Source organism: Lissotriton vulgaris, chromosome 4_1 (assembly GCF_964263255.1).
Source record: "Lissotriton vulgaris chromosome 4_1, aLisVul1.2, whole genome shotgun sequence".
NCBI classification, from domain to species: Eukaryota; Metazoa; Chordata; class Amphibia; order Caudata; family Salamandridae; genus Lissotriton; species Lissotriton vulgaris.
Genome location: NC_141691.1, coordinates 1,422,278,529 through 1,422,289,943, shown reverse-complemented (window position 1 = coordinate 1,422,289,943; position 11,415 = coordinate 1,422,278,529). Strand labels below are relative to the sequence as shown.

The 11,415-nt window shown below is 48.3% G+C and overlaps 1 protein-coding gene across 4 annotated transcripts in view; it reads left to right on the top strand.

The window, feature by feature from the left end:
• Positions 1-2,144: 2,144 nt before the first annotated feature.
• LOC147724070 (aquaporin-4-like) overlaps positions 2,145-11,415 on the top strand; it is a 212,821-nt gene continuing 203,550 nt past the window's right edge. Inside the window, exon 1 of one of the 4 annotated variants that reach the window (XM_086965668.1) lies at positions 2,145-2,255. In XM_086965668.1, the coding sequence (XP_086821794.1) occupies positions 2,224-2,255 (32 nt within the window). In that variant the 5' untranslated portion in view covers positions 2,145-2,223. Of the gene's footprint in view, positions 2,383-2,520; positions 2,659-11,415 lie in introns of those variants that run through there. The other 3 variants (XM_086965669.1, XM_086965670.1, XM_086965667.1) reach the window with 3 other exon arrangements.

Sequence of the window (11,415 nt, the reverse complement as noted above, 5' to 3'; positions counted from 1 at the left end):
CCAGTCACGCATAGTGGTTGCAAGTATGTTATGATTTTTTTTAAACTTGCTGCCTCCTTCATGGCCTCCAGCAATTTTCTGCAACGATAAAAATGTCATGATAACTTCAGTGGTTAATGTTCTTCCTAGAGAGAGATCGGAGTTTTGTCTAGTGGAAGGGTTGACTCCTGGAAAGGTAGCACAGAGGGTTAATGTGCCTCCTGCAAAGAACATGTACAATGCAGATCACAAAAAGTGCACATATTTTTAACTAGGTTAGTAGGTTACTGCTTTTGTCAGAGAGATCCTTTTGTTACTTGCAGCTTATAAGTTAAAATCCTAAAATAGAACTGTGAGCTATTAAACTATACTGCCTACTGGTATGGTTGTCATGTGGCTTCTACACCTTGTAGTCCTTTGTCTTACGTAACATTTCCTATAGTGTGATATACACACGTATAAATGATTGTGTCTGTGTAGTATGTGTGATGTAAAGTGCTCCAACACCGTACATTGTTATGAGTGGTGCTGTAAATCAAATTAAATGCATCTGAGAAAGAGTGTGGTTATGGAGACTTGAGGAGGACTGTTAATGGGTGGTAGTGAGGGAGTCCGAGGTGCAGGTGATCATTGGGGGCACCAATAAACATTGTTGCACAGGACGCCACCAGCACTAAAGCCGGTCCTGCCATCGAGGCCAGTCCGCCTCACCCATTGTTACCTCCATTGGCCTTGTTTCAGCAGTAGTAGCTGCAACTCACCAAGGTTCGGCAATGCAGGATTTGCATGCAAACCAAACTAAGTTTGCAAGCTTCACAGTCTCTCTGATTCATGCACAAGCACTTTCAACATGTGCTACCTGCTCTGGAGCCACTGGAATTATGCAGCAATGGGGGACAAAATGATGCCGCAGTGTTGACTAAATAACGTAACAAAAAAAAGATTGCAACGTAATGCAATATATTTTCTTATACTTTATTATTTAGACATTTTTACACATGTTAAGTCTCTGCAGAGATTCTGCCTCATTAGTATCAGTAAAACATACACATGCAGCAGTGAGAAAGGTGATCAGTCAATCTTTGCAAAGGGCCGTCCACTTTGCAGCAACTCAAGTCACGTTTTTTAGTAACTTTTTATCCGTTTGAGCCTTAAAAATGTTTTGTTAAAACTGTAAGATTATGCAGTGTATTATGTGGCAAATATGGCAGAGACATAATTATATAGAAAACATTTGCAAACTAGGATATTTTGCGATTCAAGTTTGAACTGCTCTTTTGGAAGAAGGGAGGAGAAGTGCTAATGAGAGAAACTGCATGGCTTGGAGACAAATGGCTTGCGATTCCACGTTTAAGCGTATTTGGGACATTGTGTGATTGGAAATATATCCCACTTTGTGAATGTATTTAAATACCAATCACTCATATTAAACCTTAAATAATCAAGTGTATCCATTGGTTGAATTAAATAACACAATAAGCTGTAACAGGTTGGTGAATTGCCAAACAAATACTACAAATTGGGATGTTTGGCACATTCTGGCCACACCTCTGACTCCACCCACTGATCGAATTATTGGGTTAACCCCGCCCTCGGAGTCTCCACCCACACTTCCCCTACTTTTTTTTCCCCCACTTCGACCACTGGAAGTAACATGAAGAATTTCACTGCTGCATTTCCCACAAACATTTCCTGCTGCAAGCACAAACGAATGCAGACACCCAACCATCACAGACCATGCAAATAGCATGTATTAAAAAGTATAGAGCTGCTTTGATCTGTTCATGGGTGGGCACTTTTTTACCCAATTTACAAACGGGTGCCACTTTGGTTTTGGTGCCCAAGCCAATTTTGTGTCCCTTTCCGACCCTGAAGCGTTGAGGGACTTGTACCCCGTATTTGAAAAAAAGAAGCACGTGTCCTTCACAGCCTGTCGTTAATGGCACTTCTGGTAAGTTCTTGTTGTAGGGACTGAAACATGCCCTACAGAGCAGTAAGAAGGTGCATTCCCCCTGTCACAGTATCCACAGCTGGTGTAACCGTCTTCAGCTGCAAGAAAACAGAATGTCCTGCATGAAATCACATGATAAGGTGAGAGGGTATCCTGAGCTCAACTATCACCTGGTGGACTGCCACATGGGTTGTTCCACTCTTCAAAAACCCAATCAGACGCACAGCAGTAATCTGATTCCCCAGCCCGTTGCCCGCGCCACTGGCAGTCCTCTCCACTGCCCGCAGGAAGGCATGAGTGACAGACCTGCTTCGAGAGTTTGGGGGTAAGCCCGGTCCTGTTCGCTCTGCTCTGCTGGCACGACGAGGAAAGGCGCACGGTTTCGGCAAGTGAAGGTCTGCGCTCCGTTAATACTGGCTGTGGTAATACCTTGCCGCTCTCACAAATGACAGGTGCAGAGGAGGGATTAAAGTAGTTAGCGCACGCCGCCCGGGTCTGTTTGTTTCCACAGAACCGTCTGCTGTCCAAAGGGTTAAGTGAGGCTCCAGACCTCAGTCTGCGATAGAAATTAGCCACGCACGAGGGCACGCCGCTTTAGACCAATACAAACAATGTCGAGGGAAGGGGGCGCGCGCTCAGGCAGATTGAAAACACAGCCCGCCTTTAGTGCGCGCAGCATGTAACTGGAGGATGAGCAGCGCACCGGGGCAGCCTCAGACCCAGCCTAGGTGAGTTCATCCCCGCGACTCTGCGTTACTCTTCTGACTGAACTCGTAGCCTGCCTGCTTCTGCCGCGGGTGGTTGGCTTTCAAACAAAATCAAAGAGCACGACGGGATTAGGACTGCTTGCTATAGTTACAATTGCATATTTTAGAAATTAACTGAATATTTGAATGCTAGAGTATGGCATGTTAATGAATGACTTTTAAAAGTCGTCAGATTATGTGTTTTGTAAGTGGGGGGCTGCCGAATCTGAAAAATGTCACATTTCACTATGTTTAAAGACCCTTCTCCCTTACAGATGTGACATCCATCAGATCAGCATGAGTCCATGGAACGGGATGACATTTATAAAAAATAGTTTTTTTCTATTAAAATGTTTTCACAGTAGGCTATGCACGCACTGTTATGCCTTCTTATGCAATCCTTAGTGTAACACTGTAGACTGCCAGGAACATAATTGGAGCTGATGTGGTCGTGAGGACTAGAAGATTAGATGGCCGAATTATATAGGAAATATTTCCAACATAAACTGTGTTAGTTCACCGAAAGTGTTAGCTCCTTTGATATTCTTAGTTTAGTTCATTTTGTGTCTTATTTTTGTTATGACACATGACTGCACTGATTTGGCCCCATGTGACAACAGATGATTGATTCGTGGAATTTAGTAAGATGGAAAGTGGTATTTCACCCGGTATCCTGTTAGGGGCTTGTGGTTTACCGAGTACAAAAATCGTGTCACCACATTTTAGGTAATAGCGCAGGTGTGCAGATGTTCGCTAGTCTCGGATGGTCCCCACCCTCACCAGAGGGACAGAATAAGGTTACCCCTCCTTAACGAAGCTAATGGAAGAGGTTGTAATTCTGGATGGAGACCCCGCCCACCCCCCATGCACAGTGAAGAAAGGAAATGGGAAATGAGGAATGCGATGGTTGCTGACACTAAAACTACATTGACTGTATCTGCCACGACAGGAAGTGTCGACCCATGACCGAGCCCCACTCATCAGTTAAAGCAGAAAGAAGTCAATAGCCGCATAGTTCGTCGAAGGAACCACAAGACCAAGTGGCTGAGTGCAGGACAGAACAACGAGGTCCAGAATAGACTCAGGACGGTACAGGGCAGAGTGAAGAGGTTCAGTAGCATCCACATCCGCCCAGCTGCTGGTTCAACATCCCACCCATTCCTCATTGTTTATTGTTGCCTTGGTATGTTATGGCACTGCGACTGCCCCGGGTTCTTCTATTATGCCATCCACGTCCTCGAGTGGCCTGAGTCCATTGAACCGGTCCAAACACGCCTTTTCACTGAGACAGCTTTGGCTGTACCTCTGCCAATGCCCGGTGCCAAGAGTGGCATACAAGGGAAGTGGGGAATGAGCTAATGCAAGGGATGAAAAGAAACTAAATCAAGAGCAAGTGCAGGAGGCAGGCGCTTAATTTCAAAGTTTCCTGTGGGGTACTAACAGTGTTAATGAAGACCACGGTATAAAAAGCCATGGCAGGGTCCGTAATGCTCAACAGCACACTTACTTTCAGTATCACAAAATATTCTATTTTTAATATCAACTTTATTTTATAACTGTTTACAACTTTATAATACGGAGGAGTAGATTGTTTACTTTTTTGAAACATAAGCACATTATTGAGTTAGGGTGACTACTTAATTTGAGCCTGTGTTTTCCTGTGCTCGGCACCTATGGCAGTCTAGCGCTTGTAGTGCCTTTTATCTTATTTAGAGACGAATGGAACTTCAATTGTTTATAACTTCAATATATATTGAAAATGGCTAATTACCGACACACAAGCCATTCTTATTGTTGGGCTGGAATAGTCTGAATTCTCATACTCGTAGGACTGTGATGGTTAGTAGGTGTGTCTGTAATGCCATTGGCAGTGCTGGCAATCAATGGGGCAAGCTGAAGTGGCCCCTTGACCAGGGCCCTGGCACTTATTATTTTCACAAATAAATCACTGGTCGGTGTTCACATTAGAGGTTAATATAAGAGACAACTTCACAGCCTAATGAATGCAAGAACCTTACTGAATACTTGACTGGTTGAAAGACTAATTGAGGATATCACCCTAATGGACAGGTTTATTGCAGAGAGTGATATCACATAATGTTTGAGACCGATTGAGGTCAACCAATCAATCAATCAATCAAGAGTATTAGTAAAGCGCGCTACTCGCCCGCTAGGGTCTCAAGGCGCTAGGGGGGATGGGTGGGGTGGGTCTGCTACTGCTCGAAAAGCCAGGTCTTGAGTTGCTTCCTGAAGGAGAGATGGTCCTGGGTGAGTCATAGGTGGGTGGGGAGGGTGTTCCAGGTCTTGGCCACCAGGTAGTTGAAGGATCTTCCTCCGGTGGTGGTTCTGCGGATCCCTGGGACGGTGGCGAGGGCGAGGCTGGCGGAGCGGACCTGGCGGGTTGGCGGATAGAACGTGAGGCGGTTGTTGAGGTATTCGGGGCCCAAGTTGTGGAGAGCCTTGTGTGCGTGGGTGAGGAGTCTGAATGTGATCCTTTTGCTGACGAGGAGCAAGTGCAGGTCCCTCAGGTGGGCGGAGATGTGGCTTTGCCGGGGGATGTCCAAGACGAGTCGTGCTGAGGCGTTCTGTATGCGCTGGAGTCTTTTCTGTAGTTTGGCGGTGGTCCAAGCGTAGAGGGTGTTCCCGTAGTCCAGACGGCTGGTGACGAGGGCCTGGGTGACCGTTTTCCTGGTTCCAGTCGGGATCCAGCGGAAGATCTTACGGAGAGTGTTGAAGCAGGAGGAGGTAACGGCGTTAACTTGCTTGGCCATCGTGAGGGAGGAGTCAAGGATGAAGTCCTGGTTGCTTGCGTGGTCCGTGGGCTTGGGTGGGGGGCCCAGAGCAGGGGGCCACCAGGAGTCGTCCCAGGCGGAGATGGATGGGCCGAGGATGAGGACTTCCGTCTTGTCTGAGTTCAGTTTCAGGCGGATGAGCTTCATCCAGTCTGCGATGTCTTTCATTCCGTCCTGGAAGCTGGCTCTGGCGGAGGTGGGGTCGTTGGTGAGGGAGAGGATCAGTTGGGTATCGTCGGCGTAGGAGATGATGTTGAGGTTGTGCTTGCATGCGATGGCTGCGAGGGGGCTCATGTAGACGTTGAAGAGGGTGGGGCTGAGCGAGGAGCCTTGAGGTACGCCGCAGATGATCTTGGTGGCTTCTGCGAGGAAGGGCAGGAGACAAACTCTTTGGGTTCTGTCGGAGAGGAAGGAGGTGATCCATTCCAGGGCCTTTCCTTGGATCCCGGCGTGGCGGAGGCGGGTTGTCAGGGTGCGGTGGCAGACCGTGTCGAACGCAGCTGAAAGGTCGAGTAGGATGAGGGCGGCGGTTTCTCCGTTGTCCAGCAGGGTCTGGATGTCGTCGGTGGCCGCGATGAGGGCGGTCTCGGTGCTGTGGTTCGCTCGAAATCCGGACTGCGATGGGTCGAGGGAGCCGTTCATCTCCAGGAAGGCTTTCAGCTATTTGTTGACGGTTTTCTCGATGACTTTAGCAGGGAAGGGGAGGAGCGAGATGGGGCGGAAGTTCTTGAGGTCTGAGGGGTCTGCGGTGAGTTTCTTCAGGAGGGTGCTGATCTCTGCGTGCTTCCAGCTCTCCGGGAAGGTGGCAGATATGAAGGAGTTGTTGATGATATCCCGAAGTTTGGGTGCGATGATGGAGTCGGCTTTGTTGAAGATGTGGTGTGGGCAGGGATTGGCTGGGGAGCCCGAGTGGATGGTGTTCATCGTTTGGGTGGTATCTTCCGTGCTGACCTGAGTCCAGGCGCACATGGTGGTGGTGGGGGGTGTAGGTTCAGTGGTGGGGTATGTGTTCTGAGCGTCAAAGCTGTCATGTATGTCGACGATCTTACGGTGAAAAAAGGTGGCCAGAGAGTTGCAGAGATCTTGAGAAGGCGTGATGTCGTTGTTGCTGGCGTTGGGGTTGGAGAGCTCTTTCACGATGTTGAAGAGTTCCTTGCTGTTGTGGGTGTTGTTGTCCAGTCGTTCTCTGAAGGATGACCTTTTGGTGGTGCGGATCAGCTGGTGGTGTTTGCGAGTGGCGTTCTTGAGGGCTGTCATGTTGTCCATTGACTGGTTGTGGTGCCAGGCTTTCTCGAGGTCACGGCAGGATTTCTTGGAGTCTTTGAGATCGTTGGTGAACCACGCTGCTTTCTTGCTGTTGAGGGTTTTTCAGTGGAGCAAGGGTGTCGCCGCAGTCGGTGATCCACTGTGTGAGGTTGCGGGCTCCTTCGTTGGGGTCCGAGGTCTTGGTGGGAGGGTTTAGGCGCAAGGAGGTGGTGAGTTGGTCGGTGGTGATCTTGCTCCAGCATCTTCGGGGGGTTTGTTGAGGGCAGTGGTGGGTCGTTGTTTTCCTGAAGTTGAAGTGTACGCAGCTGTGGTCGGTCTAGTGGAGCTCGGTGGTGTGGCTGAAGGAGATGTGGTTGCTGGAGGAGAACCCAGGGTCGAGCGTTTGGCCGGCGTAATGGGTGGAGGTGTTGACCAGTTGCTTGAATCCGAGGTTGGCGAGGTTGTCTAGTAGGGCGGTGGTGTTATTGTCCTGGTCGTTCTCCAGGTGGAAATTGAGGTCTCTTAGGAGCATGTAGTCGGGGGAGGCGAGGGCGAGTGGGCTGATGAAGTCTGCAATGGCCTTGCTGAAGTGTGAGCGTGGTCCCGGGGGTCTGTAGATGAGGGTTCCTCTGAGGGTGGTCTTGGGGTCAGTGTGAATCTGGAAGTGCAGGTGCTCTGCGGTGGCGAGGGTGTCGTCGGTGTTGGTCGTGACGCGAATAGTGTTTCTGTGGGCGATGGCGATGCCTCCTCTGGTTTGGTTGACGCGGTCCCTCTGGATGATCTTGTAGCCGTCCAGGATGGCAATGGCGATGTCGGGGGCTAAGGAGGCGTTTATCCCGGTTTCCATGAAGGAGGCGACGTCTGGTGCCATTTTGTCCAGGAGGTCCCATAGTTCGACGGCGTGCCTGTGGATGGAGTGGGTGTTGAGCAGGATGCACTTGAGGTGGTTGTTGTTGGCGGCTGTTTTGGCTGGCGCGGTGCAGGACCGAGTGCAGGTGAAGTAGCAGGCGTGGCAGGTGAAGGCTCCGTTGGTGCGTTTCGGGGTGACTTGGTAGCAGGCTGGATGTCGGCCGGTGTTGAGTGCGTGGAGGGTGGCAGCGTCGTAGCTCAGTCGGGTTGGCTGGCTCTGGCGGGGTCCAGGGGTTCTGGTGCTGGGCGCGGTCCAGGCATGGACGGGCGTAGACGGGCTTGCCTTTGGCGCACCTTCGGCACGCAATCGGCGTGCCAGCTGCGCGTGGCCGCTGCGGGTATGCGCGGTCCCCGCCATTTATGGCAAAGTGGGAGGGAGGAGCAGCTGGGAGGAGGGAGCGGGGCAGTGAATGGGGAGCGGGAGACAGGAGAAGGGGGTGGGGCCGCAGGAGAGCAGTGGCGGGGAGCAGAGGGGGGTTGGAAAGAGCGGGAAAGCGGAGCGGGGGAGAGCGAGGGCAAGCCTAGAGAGCGAGGGCAAGCCTGGGCAAGCCTGGGGAGCTTGGGCAAGCCTGGAGAGCAGGGGCCCTAAGGATAGGCAGCAGCAAGAGGGCCAAGCAGGCAGCAGCAGCAGAATCCGGGCACACGGGAGCCGTGCGGTAGTAGAGTGACTGGGTCAAGGGTCACAATATTTGGCATTGTTATTCCAGAAAGTGATACCCGATAATGACCCAATCCAATTGTGGTTGTTACTATAATTGACACTGTTATTCCAGAGAGTGATACCAGATTATTATTTAGCCCGACTGAAGTTATCACTATAATTTCAAGTTTTAATTGAGAATGTGATGCTAGATAATGATTGAGCCAATGGAGGTCGTCACTATAATTGCCAATGTTATTCTAGAGAGTGATGCCAGGTAATGATTGAGACCGATGAGGTTGTCACAGCAATTGCCGGAGTTAAGCCTGTGAGTGATACCTGAGCAGATATTGATTGAGTCGAATAGAGGTTGTTACTATAATTGCCAGTTTTAAGCCATAAAATTATGCTTAATAATGATTCAGACTGATTGAGGTTTTCACTGCCTGTGTTATTCCTGAGAGTGATGCTAGATAATGATTGAGACAGATTGAGGTTGTCACAATAATTGCCAGTGTTATTCCAGAGAGTGATACCAGATAATGATGGAGCCAAATTTAGGTTGTCACTGTAAGTGTCAGTGTTAAGCCAGAGAGTGATACCAGGTAAAGATTGAGACCGATTGAGGTTGTCACTGCCAGTGTTAAGTCAGAGAGTGATACCAGGTAATGATTGAGATTGATTGAAGATGTCACTATAATTGCCAGGGATATTCCGGAGAATGATTCCAGAAAATGATTGAGACTGATTGAAGATGTCACTATAATTGCCAGAGATATTCCAGAGAGTGATAACAGATAATGATTGAGATTGTTTGAAGATGTCACTATAATTGCCAGAGATATTCCAGAGAGTGATACCAGATAATTATTAATGCCTATTGATGCGGCCTTTGTATTTTCCATTGTTAGTCATAACAGTGATAAAAGATAATTTAGCAAAGTATTGCATATTTCACATTCTCCTCCCTCCTCGCCCAGTTCACCGTACACTACGTCTTGTCAGGTTTGAGTCCTCATCATTCAAAGTGTCCATCACTGGCCGACAAGGTGGAAGAGACAGAGTTTACATTTGTCACTCAAGAACTTCCGCTAACAACCCAGATAGGGGTAAGACACGCTGCCATGCTTCACAGGCTGTGCTGCATTGATAATGGAGTCTCAGATTGCACGGATGTCAGAATGGACCTTGCAGTTGATGGCTGATAGGTGCGCGCATAAGAGATCTGCATGAATATACCTGTCTATTGAGCTTCAGAGCGGTGGATTACAGAACAGACCTTGTAGGTGATGGTCTGTAGGCACATGCACAAGAGATCTGCATATGCTGATCATCTCTGAAATATCAGAAGGCAGAGAGGCTAGACTGTACCTTACAGCTGATGGTTGAAAGGATCGTGCATTGGAGATCTGTATAAGCTTGTCTGTCTATGCATGCAATCTCAGAAATCACGGGGGCCAGAACAGACCTGACAGCTGATGGTCGATAGGCACATGCACAAGAGATCTGCATATGCTGATTATCTCTGAAATACCAGGAGGCAGGAAGGACAGACCGTGCTCTACAGCTGATGGTTGATAGACTTGTGCATAGATCTGTGTAAGCTTGTCTCTCTATGCAATCTCAAAAGGCACGGAGGCCAGAACGGACCTTACACCTGATAGTTGAGAAGCATGTGCAAAAGATAGCTGCATAAGGTGGCCTTTTATGGAGCTTCAGAATGCATGGAGTCCAGAAGAGAAACTATAGCTGATAGTCGACAGGCACACGCATAATGGAGCCATAAACTGACCGTCTTAGTAGCCCTAGAATTGACCTTAAAATTTATGGTTAATAGGCACATGCCTAAGAGGTCTACATAAGCTTGTCCACTCACATTTGCCACTATTGCTCATACATGTAGAGATCCGAGTCTGACGCAAAAAGATGGGTGAGAGTGAATGCCTCTGACAGCCTTGATGAAGGGGGCTCAGCACTGAGCGGGCATTTCACCTTACTCACAAAAGGGTGACACGCATAAAAACGTACTTACATATCTGTGATGAACCCCTACATTGTTATACTGTGGCGTCTTGGTGGGATTTCCCAGATGAGATTAAACGTCTGTATTCACAGAAAGATTGATTACTCCAGGTAGCAACACGCAATTTGCCTAATTTTCACTCATCTTAAAGAAAGAAAAGGGATTTCTGTTTTAACAAATCTGTACTAAGAGGGAAAAACAAAGAAATATGTCAAGTGCGCTGTGGAAGCCAGTAGCTTGTTTAAGATTTGATATCATTCTGATAGCATTTATGCCACTGATAGAACTGTGTACACAGTGAGGACGTGCCCTTTATACATTGAGATCAGAGCTTGGTATGGTGTTTATTTCTGGAGAACTGCATGTACCCTTCACACAGTGTCATTGAAATACCACTGCCCCCGCTGACATTGATTGGCATGGAGTGTGTTGGCGAGTACAGTGGCCATTTTAAGCACATTCTGATCGAAAAAAGCCCACCTGCTCGCTACAGGGCATGGGTATGAGTGGATTCAGGGTGCCAAGGGTGCACCATGCTCGCAATGTAACAGGTTCTCTTTCACCAACGGCTCAGATATACCCTGTGCCGAGTCACTGAAGAACTGCGGCCTAAAGAGACGTCATCCGGGCCGTACACTGGGAAAAGAGGATCAAAGGTGCTAAGTTCCTTCAGTGCACATAATTATACTTTATAATGTGGATCAAAAGGCCTAGGTTTACTTCGGGTACGACATCACAGGAAAGATTCTGGTGATGCTCAAAAAGTCCTTGTTGCTCACTACTCAGCCAAGTTTGTAATACTTCTAATGCTATTGGAATCTAGTGCAAGCATAGGAAAGTATTCCACTGACATCCACTGCAGGAAGCCACGAGAGCTAGCTAATTGTGTGCTGGAAGGAGAAGGAATTCACTCCAGGGGGATGGAGCCTTTCTCTCTTTCTTTGAATCGTTTGTGCATTACTGATATAATTAATGATGGAATTAGTGGGTTTACTAATTATGACGTGAATTGATTAAGGAATGAGTGTAGTATAGCTATAGTGGCGTCTGACAGCTTCTTTTGATCTAAGCAGAATCCTGGACTGTCCAACGATGCATGGAAGACATTGGCTCATGGAGGACTTTCTAAA